This window comes from Embiotoca jacksoni, unplaced genomic scaffold, assembly GCF_022577435.1.
Source record: "Embiotoca jacksoni isolate LCO1_2020_lvr unplaced genomic scaffold, fEmbJac1.0.p SCAF_55, whole genome shotgun sequence".
Classification (NCBI taxonomy): Eukaryota; Metazoa; Chordata; class Actinopteri; family Embiotocidae; genus Embiotoca; species Embiotoca jacksoni.
In genome coordinates, this window is record NW_027185409.1 from 1,517,766 (window position 1) to 1,537,081 (window position 19,316).

At 51.4% G+C, this 19,316-nt stretch overlaps 1 protein-coding gene across 2 annotated transcripts; it reads right to left on the reverse strand.

The window, feature by feature from the left end:
* Positions 1–647: 647 nt before the first annotated feature.
* LOC138212371 (receptor-type tyrosine-protein phosphatase beta-like) lies at positions 648–17,871 on the reverse strand. Of its 2 annotated transcripts, XM_069172715.1 has the most exons (34): positions 17,254–17,871; positions 16,814–17,081; positions 14,179–16,061; positions 12,495–12,774; positions 11,521–11,802; positions 11,109–11,372; positions 10,568–10,831; positions 10,221–10,484; positions 9,866–10,132; positions 9,509–9,775; positions 9,126–9,389; positions 8,528–8,791; positions 8,123–8,386; positions 7,773–8,036; positions 7,408–7,677; positions 6,715–6,978; positions 6,371–6,637; positions 5,961–6,266; positions 5,554–5,832; positions 5,262–5,411; positions 4,748–5,009; positions 4,478–4,590; positions 4,283–4,388; positions 3,895–3,972; positions 3,545–3,559; positions 3,382–3,463; positions 2,949–3,039; positions 2,781–2,857; positions 2,489–2,623; positions 2,241–2,363; positions 1,952–2,115; positions 1,555–1,690; positions 1,361–1,465; positions 648–925 (listed from the first exon to the last, which is right to left on the reverse strand). In XM_069172715.1, the coding sequence occupies exons 2-33, from the start codon at positions 16,863–16,865 to the stop codon at positions 1,379–1,381; spliced, it is 7,884 nt and encodes a 2,627-aa protein (XP_069028816.1). In that variant the 5' UTR covers positions 16,866–17,081; positions 17,254–17,871; the 3' UTR covers positions 648–925; positions 1,361–1,378. The 2 variants fall into 2 exon arrangements, with proteins under 2 accessions (XP_069028816.1, XP_069028817.1); XM_069172716.1 differs by lacking the exons at positions 14,179–16,061; positions 16,814–17,081; positions 17,254–17,871 and adding an exon at positions 13,061–13,343.
* Positions 17,872–19,316: the final 1,445 nt, after the last annotated feature.

The following is a 19,316-nucleotide window of genomic DNA, read 5'->3' on the forward strand; positions in this document are numbered from 1 at the left end:
ATTACACAATGTAACACATCAGTACACAATGTAACAAATTATTACACAATGTAACACATCAGTACACAATGTAACAAATTATTACACAATGTAACAAATTATTACACAATGTAACACATTATTACACAATGTAACAAATTATTACACAATGTAACACATCATTACACAATGTAACAAATTATTACACAATGTAGCAAATTATTACACAATGTAACAAATTATTACACAATGTAACACATCATTACACAATGTAACAAATTATTACACAATGTAACACATTATTACACAATGTAACACATTATTACACAATGTAACAAATTATTACACAATGTAACACATTATTACACAATGTAACACATTATTACACAATGTAACACATCAGTACACAATGTAACAAATTATTACACAATGTAACACATTATTACACAATGTAACAAATTATTACACAATGTAACACATTATTACACAATGTAACACATCAGTACACAATGTAACACATCAGTACACAATGTAACAAATTATTACACAATGTAACACATTATTACACAATGTAACAAATTATTACACCTGTCTGTGTACTCAAGTACTTCCTGCTCTGTGTTGCAGCAGGTTTGTATTGATTGTGGATCAATAATCACAACATCAGGTGTGTTTACATGAGCTGTTTAATGAGCTGCTCACATACGTGTCATATGTCACATACATGTTTGGGTGAATTACAGGAGGAGGTGAAACCTCTGCTGATCACACCTGATCAATCAGCTGATCAGGTGTGATCAGCTGGTTAAAGATGACGTTGTGCAGAGGGGAACTCAGACAGGAAGAAACAGATAAATAATCGTAAAGTTTCTGAACTTTAAAATAGAAAAATAGAAAAATAAACTGTGTCTGCAGCAGGAAGTAGATCTCTGAGTCTGGACAGCATCTGTGGAGAGGATCGATACGTTTGATCAGTTCTATTGATCGTCACTGACGAGCTGCAAGCTGACTGGTGGACTGATGGACTGGTGGACTGATGGACTGAATGATGGACTGATGGACTGAATGATGGACTGATGGACTGAAAGATGGACTGGTGGACTGATGGACTGAATGATGGACTGGTGGACTGATGGACTGATGGACTGATGGACTGAAAGATGGACTGGTGGACTGATGGACTGAATGATGGACTGATGGACTGATGGACTGAAAGATGGACTGGTGGACTGATGGACTGATGGACCAAAAGATGGACTGGTGGACTGATGGACTGATGGACTGGTGGACTGATGGACTGAAAGATGGACTGGTGGACTGATGGACTGAATGATGGACTGATGGACTGGTGGACTGAATGATGGACTGATGGACGTCTCACCTCTCTGGGACATGGACTTCACATTCTCTGGTTCTCCTGCTCGCTGCGCAGCTTCAAGGCTCTGAGGACGTCCCTGACACACTGATGGAGGTACGAGTACTGACCCTGACAGGAGAGGACAGGCAGAGCGTCAGGGACCAGCTGAGCATCCTTGCTATGAATGTGTGTTTGCTCCCATGATGCATCAGTCCTACCTCGGTCTGCACCATGTGTGAGCGGTGGAGACGCAGGTCAAAGACGGCGCCGTAGACGTCCACCGTGTCCTTGGTGTCCATCTGCTGCAGCACTCGATCCAGGACGATGAAGGTCCCCGTCCGTCCCACACCGGCACTAACACACACCAAACTCCAGTCAAAAAACGTCTCATTTAACAGAGACTCCACAGAATGATGGAGCAGCTCAAAAAACAATCATCATAACAAACCAGAAGAAACCTGATTTTATTTATTACTTCATTTATTATTTGATTTGATTTATTTATAAGATGTGAAATATTTATGATTCAATAAAAAAATCCTGGATATTTTTATAAAGTCTGATAAAGAATAACTGAATAGATTTAGAATGTCCCTTAACCAGAGGCGGACCTACCTGCAGTGGACCACGGTGGGTCCAGATCCAGGACTCCTGTTCACATAGTCCCGGACGGTCCGGACGAACTGGATCAGGGACTGCGTGGTCTCTGGGACTCCGTGATCGGGCCACACCGTGTAATGGAACTGACGGACCAGACGGCTGAAGGTCAGCTGCTCCTCCTGGAACACAGGCAGGTTCTAATCCAATACCAGCTGAACCAGGATGATCCAGGACCAGCTGATCCAGGACGATCCAGTACCAGCTGAACCAGTATCAGTTGTAAAATGTTGCTGATGAAACGTACACTGCAGATGTTGAACTCTCGGATTGTCCACTCAGGAAGGACGGACTCTGACAACATCTGGACGATCAGGTCTCCGTAGTACAGAGGATCCTGATCGAAGGGCCAGTAGTGATCACATTTCACCTGGAGGAGGAGGAGGAGGAGGAGGAAAACATCAGAAAAACATCAGGACACAAACATTGGTTACTATGGTTACTAATCAGATCAGTCTTTCAGGGACTGAAGATAGTTTCCAGTGTGGTACCCACCCGGCCTTTCTCCACACACTGAGTGACCATCACCACGTTGTGGACATTCTGCTCCCAAACCATCTTCCAGAAATCATCCTTTGTTCCAGGCAGAGGACCCTGCGTGGCGACGTACTCCCGACGGAAGTTATTACCCTGAAGACACACAGAGTGAACACTTGCCCAATAACAAGTCCACACCAGGTCCACACCAGGTCCAAACCAGGTCCAAACCAGGTCCAAACCATGTCCAAACCATGTCCATAACAATAACCATAACAAGTCCAAATCTGGTCCACACAAAGCGTCTTACTGGGATGTAGCTGGCGTTGATGTAGTCAGAGCAGGGATCATCATCGATGTAGGACAGCTTCACCCTGGTTGAGTCATCTGAACACACAAACAGCAGAAATGCAGTGAGACAGAAAGACTGAGTCATCTTTCGTCTCCACGGTGACATGTTTCCTCGTCTCTCACTCACAGGGCAGGATGTTGTTGTAGCGGTTCTTCCCGCGGTTCTCCGGCAGCAGAGCGGAGTCCAGAGGCTGATTACGACCGACGTCTTTCAGGTCCTAACGGGAAGAAAAAAACAGCAGCAGGAAGTATTCAGTAAAAAAACTGAGCGCAGTGACTCCGCCCACACTGTTGTTACCACGGTGAAGGCTCATTCACCCGTTAAGGTCCTGAATGTGTGACTCTAATCTAAACCGATTGTGTAGATCTTCTGTGTGTCGGGTTCAACGTGTGTGTGAAGCATCGTCTGTTGTCATGGCAACAACGTGGTGTATCATCAGAATCGAGGAGGAGGAGGAAGGGCTTCCAGTCTGTTTCTATCTTTAATTATTGTCCCGATTAAGGATCATGTCTGGGATCAATCACTTTTATTGATGAGTGAGTGACAGCTGATCTCTGACCTCGTACTCCTCCGACAGCAGATAGTGGGAGTCGGCCTGCAGTTTGCTGTAGTGAGGCTCAAAATTCATGATCTTGATGGGACTGAAGGAGACAAACAAAATGTTAACACAATAAAAGAAACCTGAAAGAATGAAGACCAACAGAAGTTTTTGGATTTCTCACCTGGAGATTCGGCGGCTGCGGACAGACAGAAGGAAGGAGACGTGTTAGAGCTGATCAATAATATATAATATTATATCGTAATAAGAATAATAGAATCTGAACTGATTCACTGTGTTCACAGAAGGAGCACCAACAGATCACACAAAGCAGCAGCACACATCCTGGACTGAAGTAAAAGTACACAAGTACTACGAATAAAAGGTACTCCACATATCAGCAGTGAAAGTAGCTCATTAAGTTTAGTCAAGTTAAGTGGAATTAAGCTAAGTTAAAGTTAAGTTACGTTAAATCGAGTCAAGTCAAGTAGAGTAGAGTTAAAGTTCAGTTATTGATTATTGATCGTGTCTCACCCTCTGACTCCCAGCTGGACTCCTGCTGTCGCTCTCTCCCTCCTCACACTCATCCTGACCGCCGGCCGCTGCTCCACCCTGATGGAGGCACACAGACGCAGTAACAGATCACATCTATACTACGTTCAGTCAGTCGGTTATTGTCGCCGACACCTGCTGACGCTCTTTAATCAAAGCAGCAGTGTTTCCTTTTTCACATATTTGGTGCTTTTCTTCCTCCTTTGTTTCCGTTAAGATTTGTTTCTCACTGAGGTTTAATGCCTCTTTTCCATTTCTCCATCAGTGAATCTGTGATGGACCTCGATCAACAGCCGAAAATGCACATTAATGTCAGGTGTTGTGTACCTGCCAGGTGTTGTGTACCTGCCAGGTGTGTGCAGGTACTCACACTTTGCGGACTCTGTGTCTACAGATGAGCAGAGCGGTGATCGCCACCATCATGACGATGAGGAAGAGTCCGGCGCTGATGCCTTCGATGACGCCGCTCAGAGGTTCTGCAGTAGGAAACATGATGTGAAGGGTCACTCAGGTGTCTCCACCTGACCTTCCTCCTCCTCCTCTAACCATGATGTTTGGTTCCCACCTGTCTCCGTGACAACGGGCAGCGACAGGAAGGTGTCGGTGAACAGGGGCGACGAGTCGCTCGAGTCCTTCATCTCTTCATCGAACAGCTGAGTGAAAGCTCGGACGCTGATTCTGAAGACAAAACACAGACACGGATCAAAGTCTGGACCTGGAGTGACCTGGTCTGGTGTTACAGACCGAGAGGTTCTGAGAGGTTCTGACGGTGCAGCTGATGTTATGGGAGATGGGAGTCTCATAAAGATTTAACACAGGAGGAAGTGTTCGGGACCTGTAGGCGGTCTTGGGCTTCAATGGTCCGTCACAGAAGTGGTTCAGGTCTCTGCGGGACTCTGGGTCCAGGTCTCTGCGGTCACAGGGCCCCCCCAGCGGGTCCATGCCCGTCCCCAGGCTGATGTTAAAGCTGCGGCCGATGCTGTCGGCGCAGCGACTGGGGAAGTAGCCGGTCTGGTAGGACCTGATGGAGCTGTTGGATCTGTAGTCCTGGTAGGAGGGCAGGGGGTGCTGCTGGTCCGGCTGCAGGTTCTCCACACCTGCAGGGACGGGGTCGGGGACGGGGGCAGGGAGAGGATGTTAGGACAGTCTCACATCAACCCTCTGAGACAGCCTCAGATCAGCTGATCAAAAACGGACTTCCTGGATCTGTGATCAGTCAGATTTGTAGACCCCCGGACCACTGTGGGTCTGGGTCCCCGTGGGTCTGGGTCCCCGTGGGTCTGGGTCCCCGTAGGTCTGGGTCCCTGTCGGTCTGGGTCCCTGTGGGTCCGGGCCCGATCTGTGCTCACCTTCAGACTCCGTTATCACCACCGCGAAGAACCGGACGGCTCCGTTGGCGTCGCTGAACCAGCTGCAGTTGAACCCGAAGGAGATCGAAGACCTGGTGACCTCAGCCGACCTCTCACTGACCCGAATGCTAAGGGGGGGTCGGGGGGGACCTGCAGGGGGCAGGACAGAGACTACGTCAACCTCCACCCTTGACCTCAATTCTCGACCTCCACCCACGACAATTCAACCTCCATCCTCCTCCCCCACGTTAACCTCCACCCTACCCCTCCACGTTAACCTCCACCCTCTTACGGTCAATCATGGTGACCACGCTGTCCTGAGCCTCGTCGCTGGTGGTCCTGGCAGAGATGACCTTCACAGAGATGGTGTAGCGTTTGTGGGGCTCCAGCTGCGTGACGACGTAGCTGGTGGAGTCTCGGCCGGTGCGTCTGGAGTAGACCAGCGTCTGGGAGTCCTGGTGGACACACTCGATGGTGTACGAGTCATAGTCGGCCTCTGGAGGACCCCAGGAGCAGGAGATGGAGGTGGAGCTCTGAGGGCGACAGTGGAGGCTGGGGACCCGCTCCGGTTCTGAAACGGGAGACCAGAACGGACTGAGAGGGAACTGATCCTGGAGACGTGACCGGAGCAGCTCCGAACACGTGAACAGCTCCGAAACACGTGACGGACTTAAAGTGAAGTGAAGTGCTGCCACCTACTGGTTCGTATGCTGTTGTGGATGGGTGTGCTGAAAGTGGGCGTGGCCCCGGGTTCCGTGGCCACCGGCTCCGTGGCCCCGCTCACGGTGCGGAGGCTGAAGGTGTAGAGTCGTCCGGGGAACATCCCCCTCAGGATGCGGCTGCCGGACGTCCGGCTGTGGTACGGGTTGATGACGGACAGCCGGTCCCGGGGAGCCCACTGCAGGTCGAAGTCGTCGTAGTCGGAGTCCACCGGGCCGCTCCAGGTGATCTCCAGGGAGGTGTTGGTGACCCCCCCGAATAGGAAGGAGGTGGGAGGTCTGGGAGCTGAACACACGCAAGATTCATATTTCACATGTTCAATAAAGTATTTCACGTGTTTCTTTACTGGAAGCACAGATTGAATCAGGAGTTCATTGACAGAGTCTCACCGGTCCGGCCCGCGGCGCCGGCTCGGTTGCTGAGCTCTCCGCTCAGGCTCAGCATCTCGGCCCGGTACAGTCGACCCGGCACGAGGCCTGAGAAGACGAACTCTGCGACGTCGGAGCCCAGGCGGCGCTCGGCCCACTGAGACCCGTTTGGGTTGTAGAGACACAGCAGGTATCCGCTCAGGTCACCGGCGCCGCGGTCCCAGTTCACCCGTAGAGCGTCGGACCGGTTCCCCGCCTGAGCCGCCAGAGACGCCACGGCTGTCGGGACTGAAGAGGACAACATTCAGCCACAGGTCCAAACATCTTCACCTGTAAAACCGTGACAGTTGTCGGGGAGGTCTCACCTGTCCGGGCCCAGATGGAGGTCTGGTTGGTCTGGTCTCCGCTGTGGATCAGAACCAGCATCCTGTAGGGAGCTCCGGGTCTGAGGCCCAGGAAGGAGCACTGCTGGCTGCTGGACTGGAGGCGCTGCGTCTCCTGCAGCGAGTCGTCTCCTCGGTACAGGAAGACCTCGTAGAGCTGGAACTCTCCGTCAGGTGGAGCCCAGTGGAAGACCAGGCCGGTGGTGGTGTTGGCTTTGACGGACAGACTGGTGACGGAGGCGGGGCCTAAGCAGGGCCGGAGAAGAATGAAAACTTTTCCAGCTGCCACTCACATCGGTCTCCTGATTTACTCTCTTAATATCAAATCTGTTTTAAAATCTGTTACAACTTGATTTAATAAATATTCAAACTTTTAGGTTACATTTTCTTTTTTACTTCAAATATTTTTTTTTTAAATCGCTAAAAACATTTTCAGGATTTTTTTTTACTTGAAATAAAACCATTTCTTTTCTTAACTGATAATGTTTTTATTGTTATATTATATTTTTATAATATTACATTTATTTTCAAGATATTCCAACTTCATTCTTGAAATATTTTCTAAAGGTTTTCCGTTCTTTAAAACTTTGTGATTTTATTGATGAAACTTTGCAAACAGCACTCCTTCAAAATAAAAGCATGGCGCCATGTGTTGGTAGAAACAGGAAGTCTTACGTGTGCGAGCCTCAGCGCTGACCCCGAGGCTGTGGACCCCCCCGCTGGTGGTCTGGACCACGACTCGGTACTTCTTTCCCGGGGTGAGGCCGTCAAACCTGGACGAGGTGTGTCCAAAGGGCCGGGACGAGTTCAGCACCAGGCCGCCTCTGTCGTCCAGAACCTGCAGCTCGTATCCGTCGGCGACGCCCAGAACTTCTTGCCAGCTCACCTGGAGACTGCAGGTGGAGTGGAGGGAGTCGACCTGGAGCCCCGTCACCGCTGAGGGGACTGATGGACACCGGGACCACATCAATCAATCAATCAATCAATCAATCAATGTGTATGTGTGTACTGTATGTGTGTAGTTGTGTGTGTACTCCCACCTGTGCGTCCTGTTGCCGTGTTGTTGTTCTCCAGCTCTCCGCTCACCGATTGGACCGTGACGCCGTACGTCTGTCCGGGCGTCAGGGACCCGAACGTCACCTCATTGTGGTGTTTGAGGACGACGCGGACGTTCAGCTGTCGTCTGTCTCTGAACAGAAAGACGGAGTATCCGTCCACATCGCCCTGTCCCGGCGTCCAGCTCACCTTCAGACTGCTGCTGTCTCCGCTGTTGCTGACGTGGATGTTCTTCACTTTACTGGGCACTGCAGGAAACCACGAGGCCGGTTCAAATTAGCAGGAAGTCCTCGGAGCCGTCAGCAGTAGTGTTTAGAGGCAGTGTGTGTCTGACCTGTGCGGCCCTCAATGAACCGGGCCTTCTGGTTGGGGCCGCTGAAGGTGGACACCAGGATCTTGTAGAGCCGACCCGGTGTGAGCGACGACAAGACGCACTCCCCGACGCCGCTGCCCAGAGTGATCGGAGGGAACACCTTCATGTCGCTGAACAGCAGCTGAACCTCGTAGTGGTCCACGTCGCCCGGTGCCGCCCGCCACGTCACCCGCAGGTCCTCGGTCCCTCGCCCTGCCAGAATCAGGGACCGGACCACCGCCGGGACTGATGGACCGACAGGACAAGTGGTTAGTCTGGGTTCAGGAGTGTCAGGCACACCTGCTCAGGTTCTGGCAGAGATATCTGAGGCTGGACTCATTTTAAATCATTCAGAAATCAGTAAACCTGACGGTGTTGGTCACTTACAGGTCCGGCCGTGGGTGGAGGCGCTCGTTTCGTATTTCCCGCTCCAGGTGTTCACCAGAACCGTGTACAGTCGGCCGGGCACCAGGCCCGTGAACACGCACTCGTTCTGCGACTTCGGCACCGTCTGGTTCTGCAGGAACGTGTTGTTGTGTTTGATGAACACCTGGTATCGGTCCGAGTCTCCGGCCGCATGCCGCCAGTAGACTTTCAGGTAGTCGTCCCGGGCCGCGTGGGTCGCTGTGGGGCTCTGAACCTTCGAGGGCTCTGACGGAGGAACACCAGCAACATTTCATCAACCGGGACCAGAACCACCACAGGTCATCATCTTCATCAGTAAATTAACACCTCATGTTTATTTAATAAGCATTTAATAAATGTTTATTCCACAACAATAAAAATTATTTAAATGTTTATTTAAAAACTAATAAACATTTGGTAAGTGTTTATTGTCTGTTAATAGAAAGCAAACAAAATGTCAAATATTTTGCGCATCCACAACAAGGACACAGATTTAAAGGGTCTTGGTCTTCCGTAGGATTCTTGGTCTTCTGTATTAGGGATTCAGGGGTCCACTTCCTGTACTAAGGCATGTACTCACGTGTCCTCTCCTGGATGAAGGTGTGGTTTTGGTAGCGGCCGCTGCAGGTGGCGATGGAAACGTTGTAGAGCCGTCCGGACACCAGCGAGTTGAAGACACACCCAGGACTGGACTTGGAGATGGCCAGGGTGTGAAGCGTCCTCTCCCGGTCCGTCAGGGTCACCAGGTAACGGTCCACCTCACCTGGAGCCTGATGCCACGACACAATAAGGAAGTCCGTGCGCCCGTTGTTGCTGACCCTCACATCACCCACAGCAGCCGGCACTGAGGGGCGGAGACAGGAAGGGGGAGGAGTCAGATGCGCAGGTAACAGCTGAGATCACTGCAGAACATCCCGCAGGACGGTTCCTGACCAACACCAACACGGGGTCTGCTGGTCTTACCGGTGCGTCCCTCCGCCACCGTCTGCCTGGAGGTGTGTCCGGCTCGGACCGTGGTCACCACCACCCGGTAAAGCGCTCCGGGTCTCAGGGCCAGGAAGCTGACGCTGCTGGTGTCAGCCGTCACACTCTCGTTCTTGATGACGCTGCTCTCGTGGACCAGCAGGACCCGGTATGAGTCCAGGTCTCCGGAGGCCGGCTGCCACTGCGCCTCCAGGCTGTCGGTGCTGCCGAGGTTTGAGACCTGCAGGCGGCCGACTGCAGCCGGAGCTGAGAAGCCGGACAGAAACAAGGGAGAGTGACGATCGATCGGTTTTCAGTCAAAACTCACACGTCATCAGGAGATCCGGTCGGACGTACCGGTCCACGCTGTCACCGAGGCCGAGCTGCTCAGGTTGCCGCTGGTGGTCGTCACGGTAATGGTGTACCGGCGTCCCGAGGTGAGGGAGCTGAAGGTGGCGTCTCCGGCCACCCGACCGAGGATCCTCTGAGACACGAGGAGGTCGCCGTCCGTCTGTCTGAGGAGCACCGCGAAGCCGTCCCACTGACCGACGGGACGGGTCCAGAGGACGCTCAGAGACGTTTCATCGGCCTGACGGACGAGCAGCTTCTGCACAGAAGGGGGTGCTGCGGGAGTTGTTTCGTGGTTACTGAGTGTAAATCGTGAATCAGTCGTGAGGATGTACATGGTCTGTTAGAAGAAATGCCAACCGACCTAGCTGTCCGCTGCAGTGCGCCGTATTACCCAGAGTGCCGCTGTGAACCGTGAGCTCGGCGCTGTAGAGGCGTCCCGGCACCAGGCCGAGCGCGGAGAAGATGTGCTGCGTGCTTTGTTTACCGACGGTGTCGTTCACCAGAACCGCCGAGCCGTTCCTCAGCAAGACACTGTAGTTCTCCCAGTCACCTCTGGGGGGCGACCAGGTGAGCTGCAGCGCTCTGCCCTCGGCGGACATCGAAAGAGCCGCCGGCCGGTCGGGCACTGAAACAACACAGGACAGTTACAGAAGGACAATCAATACAGTTAATCAATTAAAGTGATCAGGAGCCATATGATGAGTCTACCTGTCCTCCCCGTGGTCCTGGCCTCGGATCTCTGACCTCCGGCTGACGTGCTGACTGACAGCTGGTAGCTGCGTCCGGGGGTCAGACCCTCGAACACCACCTGGGTGACGTTGGGGGTGAGGCGGCGCTGCTGAGAGGCCGATCCCAGAGCCCACAGGGTCACCAGGTAGGCCTCCACCCCGCCTTCAGCTGAGAGCCAGGAGGCCCGCAGACTCTCTGAGCTGCCGTCGTTGTGGAGGATCAGGTCGGACACGGCTGCGGGGGCTGAGGAGGAGGAGGAGGAGGGCGTGTATATGTTATTATTGTCTTCCTCATGTTTGACCTAAAAAATAAAAACCCTGAAGACACCTGGTTGGAGGAAACAGGCGGAGCTACATCTATCCAGGAAACAGAGGCGGAGCTACATCTATCCAGGAAACAGAGGCGGAGCTACATCTATCCAGGAAACAGGCGGAGCTACATCTATCCAGTAAAAAGAGGCGGAGCTACATCTATCCAGTAAAAAGAGGCGGAGGTGTGAACCTTTAGAAACAATATCTACCTGTGACGGCCTGTGTGGAGGCAGAGCTCTGCAGGCCGATGGCCTCTGTTACCACGGTGATGGTGTACAGCGTCCCCGGCTGCAGGCCATCCAGCTCGGTGGAGGTGGTGGTGTTCTTCAGAGTGATGTTCTTCAGCAGAACCCCGTCCTGATCCGTCAGCAGAACCCTGAAGTTCTCCGTCCGGCCCGGGCCGACCTGCCAGGACACGCCGAGGCCGTCTGATGATGAGGACGCCACCTGCAGGCCGTCCACTGGGGACGGAGCTGGAGGAGGGACAGGGACACAGAGGGGGTTGGTCCAGGATCACTAACAGGAGGATTAGTTAAACCACTAAGAGGAGGATTAGTTACTGGATTAGTTAAACACGTGATCTGGCCCAGAGACAGGTGGATCTAGCGGTGATGGTCTCACCTGTCGCTGCCGCGGAGTGGACCGGCTCAGCGCTCTTGTTCCCGGCTGAAGCCACCACGCTGACGGTGTACAGAGTCCCGGGGACCAGGGAGCTGAAACCGGACCGAGGTGAAGCAGAGCCCATGATTCTCGTCCGGTGGACGGGTCCGGAAGTGGCGTCCTCCAGAGCCACATCGTACCAGTCCACATGACCAGCAGACCGCGACCAGATCACCCGCAGTCCAGAGGATCCGCTCGGACTCAGGTCCAGCTGGACGTCCAGACGAGCTGGACCGACCGGGTCTGAGACGAAACAGAAGAGAACTTCACTGTGTTAAAGAACCCGGATGTTCATTTTTTTTTAAAGAAGGCTTTGTTCAGTAACATTTTGATGTTCAGACGAGAACTGAACAGAACCAAGCGGTCAGACTTTGTTCTCAGGTTCAGGATCTGGTTCTGGTTTAGTCGTGGAACAGGTTTGGGTTCAGTGGCCAGATCGGGGGCCAGTGTTGGTGTTGCTGTTGGTTAATTATGCAGCAGAGATGGAGGAGGCCGATAAGATTGTCTGAGCTGCTAAAAGAATGAGACGTCGTCATGGAGACTGACTTTGGACAGGAAACATAACAAACAGAGCGGGTGGAGCCGGATGAGGAGAACCCACCCCCCACTGCCTCCCCTCTCCATCCCCTCCCCCCCTCCAAACCGGTCCTGAACTCTGCCCCGCTCTTCAGAATGGTTTCCTCCCCGAGGAAACTTCACTGCTTCCTGTTAGAAGGTCAGCAACACACCATGTCCAACAATCACAGCACTCCAGAGACGTCGTGACACGTCCAGACAGGACAAACAGAGATGGACAGAGAGTCGTGACAGGTAGAGACAGGTGGATACAGGTGGATACAGGTGGAGACAGGTGAAGACAGATGGAGACAGATGGAGACAGTTGAAGACAGATGGAGACAGGTGGAGACAGGAGATGCTCTTCAGGTGGATCTCACCTGTGCGCACCGACCCGCTGCTCCTCTCTCCATCCTTCCTGGAGACCACTGTGACCTGGTACAGAGTCCCGGGCTCCAGACCCCGGATCTGACACATGGAGGCGGTGCTGGTGTCGGGCTCACAGTGGGCGGTACCAGTACTGGTACCGGGTCGGGAGTCGGTGGACAGTATGAAGTCACAGGAGCGACCGGTGGACGTCAACCTCACCACCGCTGAGTCGGAGCTGGAGCTGACCTCCGTCAGGTGGGCAGAACAACGGGGGGCCTCAGAGGGCTGGACCTGGAACAGGAAGTCACACCTGTGAGACGGTCGACCCCGCCTCTATCATGTCGCCTGATAACGCAACCTGTCCACACAGACGGCTGAAGGCAGGCCTGGTCCGCCAATATCACAACTTCCTGTGTCTGTTTCAAAATAAAAGCCCACATTTCAAATTAAAAGTCCTCAGACGGTCCAGCTGTAACGAGTGACGGGGTTTTGTTGCCGTAGTGATCTCACTATAGATTAACTCTTGTCGGGAACACTGGTTACTGGTTAATAATTGTTTCTGTCTCCGTTCACTCACCTTCTTCACGCTCCAAAACAAACCGATAATCAAACATCTTGTGGCGCATCTGAGCATCGCTGGTGTGAAACCGTCGCTTCGAGCAGAGCAGAATAAACGTGGTGAGTTTCCACGCCGGCCGACATAACGTTAGAAACATGTGTCAGAGCTTCTGAAATCATCGTCACAGCCGCGTCTTGACCTGCAGCATCTGCACCTGAAGGAGGAGCTCCAGAAATGATCAGGCACTTCTTTATCCTGCATCCTGCCTCCGATCACACTCTTCCTCACCTTCATCGACCATCCAACTCGTCTGCCTCAAAGACCCGAAACAGAAGCAGGCGGCTCTCTGCAGACCGACACCACACCCCAATTTCCTTCCTGCCCGCCGCCCACTTTCACTGCTGACCTCCAGCATCACGGAGCTCCATCACTTCTAACACAATCAGCCATTGTTATGGTTCAATCAGAGTTATCCAATCAGAGAGCAGCCTCACATCCAGCACCAGAGACCTGATCCAATCAGAGAGCAGCCTCGCATCCAGCACCAGAAACCTGATCCAATCAGAGAGCAGCCTCGCATCCAGCACCAGAGACCTGATCCAATCAGAGAGCAGCCTCACATCCAGCACCAGAAACCTGATCCAATGAGAGAGCAGCCTCATATCCAGCACCAGAAACATGATCCAATCAGAAAGCAGCCTCACATCCAGCACCAGAAACAACTTTTTTGACAATATTTTAGGGGGTCAAAACTAAACATGTGACATCACATATATGACATCACACACTCTCACCTCAACATTCTGTAAATTACACGACGATTGTAAACCGAAAAATGGTCCAGAAATCTTTGTAAAAACCACAACAGATGTCGGTTCGAAACGTGCCGACCCCTCTGCCGAGTTAATCCATCATATACACCCTCTTTATCATGAACAGGGTCATGGAGGGGCGGAGCCTATCACAGCTGACGTTGAGCGAAGGCACACCTGGACAGGTCAGCAACCCGGCTGACCTGTGGGTTCGAACCCAGAACCTTCTGCCATGAGCCCAGAGCAGGACAGGTAACCGCACACCTGCAGGATGACGAGGGTTCATGTGTGTCACAGACTGTGGTGGAGCAGCAGGTTACTTACAGGTGAGGTGGTGGTGGGAGAAGCCGTGGGTGACGTAGCTGCAGGCGTGCTGCTGCTGGTGGTGGAGGGCGCTGCGGTGCTGACGGTTGTTGTCATGGTTACGGTGGTAGAGGTGGTCGTTACGGAGGTTGTCGCGGTCGCAGTTCCTGTGGATGTAGCGGGGCTGGTGGTTGCAGCAGGAGTGGGGGGTGGGGTTGAGGTCGTAAGCGTGTTCACCACAGTCGAGGTGGTGTCTGCCGATGTCGCCCTAGCTGACGGTGACGGAGGCGGAGCCACTTCAGTCCTGGAAGTCGACGAAGAGGTTTGCGGACGAACTGTGGAACCAGTAGCTGAGGGTGGAGGCTGGGCAGCTGTAGGCTGGGAGTGGGGGGTGGAGGGTGAAGGTGTAGCGCTGGTGGTTGGAGGTGCAGCGGTTGTGGGTGGAGGTGCGGTGGTGGGTGGAGGTGCGGTAGTGGGTGGAGGTGCAGCGGTGGTGGGTGGTGGTGAGACATAGCTCCGACCGTGTGACCTGTTGTCAGCATCTGAGCGAACTGTAGAGGTGGAGTCAGTCTCTGTGGCTCTAGCCACAGACGAGGCCTCCGTCATTCCACCTCCACCTGCAGGTGAGTTGGCTTCAGTCCTGAACTGTGGGTCAATACTGACTGATGAACTCTCGGACACGCCTGATTGGTCAGTACTGACTGGTGACAGGCCTGATTGGTCAGTACTGAATTGTGACACGTCTGATTGGTCAGTACTGAATTGTGACACGTCTGATTGGTCAGTACTGAGTTGTGACACGCCTGATTGGTCAGTACTGAATTGTGACACGCCTGATTGGTCAGTACTGAATTGTGACACGTCTGATTGGTCAGTACTGAGTTGTGACACGCCTGATTGGTCAGTACTGAATTGTGACACGCCTGATTGGTCAGTACTGAATTGTGACACGTCTGATTGGTCAGTACTGAGTTGTGACACGCCTGATTGGTCAGTACTGAATTGTGACACGTCTGATTGGTCAGTACTGAATTGTGACACGCCTGATTGGTCAGTACTGAATTGTGACACGCCTGATTGGTCAGTACTGACTGGTGACACGCCTGATTGGTCAGTACTGACTGGTGACACGCCTGATTGGTCAGTACTGACTGGTGACACATCTGATTGGTCAATACTGACTGGTGACACACCTGATTGGTCAATACTGACTGGTGACACATCTGATTGGTCAATACTGCCAGATGGACTCTCCGACACACCTGATTGGTCAGTCGTAAACACAGCTGGACTGGAGGAGACAGCCTGGCTGCTGTTTGAAGATGGCAGCTGACGGACTGAAGGAACATCTGGATTTAAATCTGGGGTCTCCCTCCTGGTTGGAGGTTTGTTGGTGTCGTTCACAGGCGCTGGAGCTGGAGTTGTAAAACTGTGGATGTAGGAGGCGGTTTTGGGCTTTGGTTCCGGTTCATTAGAGACAGTTCTGGTAGAACTCCTGATGGTTTCAGCACTGCTGGAGACGTGTGGTGTTTCACGTGTGGAGACGTCAGGCGGTTCACGTGTGGAGACGTGTGGTGTTTCACGTGTGGAGACGTCAGGCGGTTCACGTGTGGAGACGTGTGGCGTTTCACGTGTGGAGACGTCAGGCGGTTCACGTGTGGAGACGTGTGGCGTTTCACGTGTGGAGACGTCAGGCGGTTCACGTGTGGAGACGTCCGGCGGTTCACGTGTGGAGACGTCCGGCGGTTCACGTGTGGAGACGTCCGGCGGTTCACGTGTGGAGACGTCAGGCGGTTCACGTGTGGAGACGTCAGGCGGTTCACGTGTGGAGACGTCAGGCGGTTCACGTGTGGAGACGTCAGGCGGTTCACGTGTGGAGGAATAAACAATCGCGGAAGACGTGTCTGAAAATAAGGACAAAAGACGTGAATCCGATTTTACAACTTTGTCAAGATGAGCAACTACAAACAATCAACGTTACACAGCTATGAAACATGACGACACACAACATGTAAACATACAACATGTAAACATACAACACGTACTAACAGACACATCTGGATGAGACAGTTATTATAGACACATCTGGATGAGACAGTTATTACAGACACATCTGGATGAGACAGTTACTACAGACACATCTGGATGAGACAGTTATTATAGACACATCTGGATGAGACAGTTACTACAGACACATCTGGATGAGACAGTTATTATAGACACATCTGGATGAGACAGTTATTACAGACACATCTGGATGAGACAGTTACTACAGACACATCTGGATGAGACAGTTATTATAGACACATCTGGATGAGACAGTTATTACAGACACATCTGGATGAGACAGTTACTACAGACACATCTGGATGAGACAGTTATTATAGACACATCTGGATGAGACAGTTACAACAGACACATCTGGATGAGACAGTTACAGACACATCTGGATGAGACAGTTACTACAGACACATCTGGATGAGACAGTTACTGCAGACACATCTGGATGAGATAGTTACAGACACATCTGGATGAGACAGTTACTACAGACACATCTGGATGAGACAGTTACAGACACATCTGGATGAGACAGTTACTACAGATACATCTGGATGAGACCGTTATTATGGACACATCTGGATGAGACAGTACTTACAGACACAGCTGGATGTGAGGAGCAGAAGTAAGTCCAGGATCGGGGCGTCCATGTTGTGTGTTCTGTGTCCGTGTGCTCTCCGGCCTCAGATGAGTGTAACTGACGTGTGGAGAGGAAATGCGTCTGTGAGGGAGGAAACAGTCAGCGAGCAGCGCTTCCTTCTATTCAACTCTTGGAGGTTTCATGTGAAGGAGTCCTCGGTGCTGCCGGCTGATGTGGAAATGTCGGAAATACCAGAGGACATCCCAGATGTTCGGTTGTTCTTAACCTGAAGAAGAAAACAACCAACAGGACATCAAGAGTCTTTACGGCTTCGACCAAAACACGCTTTTTACGTGTTTAAAATCACACGTGATAAATAAAAGTGCTGATACTGATGAACAGTATATATAACGGTGTATGTGCAAACATAAGTGTTCTCCGGGAGAAACTGAACACACCTGATTCCTCCTGGTTCCTCCTGGTTCCCCCTGGATCCCCCTGGTTCCTCCTGGTTCCCCTTGGATCCCCCTGGTTCCTCCTGGTTCCCCCTGGATTCCCCTGGTTCCTCCTGGTTCCCTCTGGATCCCCCTGGTTCCTCCTGGTTCCCCCTGGTTCCTCCTGATTCCCCCTGGTTCCTCCTGGATCCCCCTAGTTCTTCCTGGTTCCTCCTGGTTCCTCCTGAAACCTCGTTGATCACACTCAGGTTCTTCTGTGTTCAGTGATTTTACATGTGGTGTGTTCTCATTCAGGCCGTCAGTTGTGTAGAATCAGAGACACACAAAGGTTTGTTGTCGACATCGTGAACGTTGTGAGGCGGATCTCCGGTTCGTCAGATATCATCAGTACACGTTCTCACCCGATGACCCGGTTCTCCAGCAGGAGGTTCCACAGAGCTGCCCGTCCTGTCAGGAGTGGTAGTCTTCCTCAGTCTTCATCATGCAGGTCAGGTGACTGTGCTCGGGTCCTCTTTGAGATGAAGGGGGTGAAACGGTTCAGAAGGTCAAAGGTCGACTGTTTTTGTGATATTTTTTGAAAATATTTCAGAACATCTTTTACAGCAGTCGACTGAAACTGCTGTTTTTACTGCAGCGTCTGCTTCCCGCTCTTATCTTCAGGCGTAATGCTCCTTTAGTGGGACAGGGTGGTAACCCCCCCTCCTCCTCCTCCGCCCCCCATCCCCCTCTCTGACATCCTGCCTGGTTGGGAGGAAGAGGAGGAGAGAGGAAGATCTGGTCCTCCACCCTCTATATCCTGCCTGCAGAGTCTCTCTCTGTCTGTGTTCTCACATCCAAATGTTTTCTGTTGGTCAAAGAACTTTATCAATCAAACCAGATCGTTTCCCTGCTCTCGTCCAATCAAATTCCAGCACACTGAAATCACCACGGTTACAGAAAGAACCTGAAAAGAACTGAAAGGTCATTGGAGCTAGTTAGTTGGTTAGTTAGTTATTCAGTCAGTTCGTTATTCAGTTAGTTAGTCAGTTATTTATGTATTTATTTTGTTAGTTATTCAGTTAGTCAGTTATTTATTCAGTTAGTTAGTTTAGTTAGTTTTTTTGTTAGTCAGCTGGTAAGTTATTCAGTTAGTTAATTAGTCAGTTAGTTCGTTAGACAGTCCGTTAGTTAGTTATTCAGTCGGTTAGTTAGTTAGTTAGTCAGTTGGATTTTTAGTGAGTTAGTCAGTCAATTAGTTAGTCAGTAAGTTAGTTAGTTAGTCAGTAAGTTAGTTAGTTAGTTAGTCAGTTAATTAGTTAGTCAGTCAGTTAGTTGAGACATCAAAACATGTTTTTATTGTAGTGTGGACGTTTAGTTGGTTGGTTAGTATTTAAGTTAGTTGATATTTAGGCTGTTTGCTGCTGTTTCTCTCACTGACTCATGAAAACTGGTTTTACTATTTGACAGGCGTTTAAACCGGGCGTACTAATAAACCCAGAGGACCTGCGCTCTTCAGGACCCGACCTGTTTTCTTCACGACCCGCCCAGTTAGCGTGTTGGCTTCGTCCTCCTCCTTGTCATCCAGACTGTTTTGACATCCATCTGTCCTCACAGAGGTCAGAGGTCAGGGTCTGGGCCCCGGTCCAAGGTCCCCTGTCTCTGATTGGCTGAGGAAGTGTCTGATTGCAGAGGAAGTTTTCTGAACAGAAAGTCCTAGAGTTTTATGACTCCGTCGGTCCAAGTTTCAACAGGTCACATCGTCCTTCAGTTTCCCTGCAGCCCTCTGATTTTATAATGTCGTGAAACAGGAGCGTCTCAGTGACAACACAAGAATAATCAATGTTCAATAGATCCTTAACAACAGCTCTTTGGCTTAATATCAACCGGATGTTAGTGTTTAATTTGTTTTTATATGACTCAGGTTACATTGCAGAAACATTCACGTTTCTTCTGTTCATAAAATACCAGCTGAAACAACACCATCCTTATATGGGCTGCTTCCTGGCTGCGTCCAGTCCCGCGATACAACAAGAACATACGAGACTTTCGAGTTACGCGCTAGCAGCCGGAAGCTAGCAGTGAGCTAA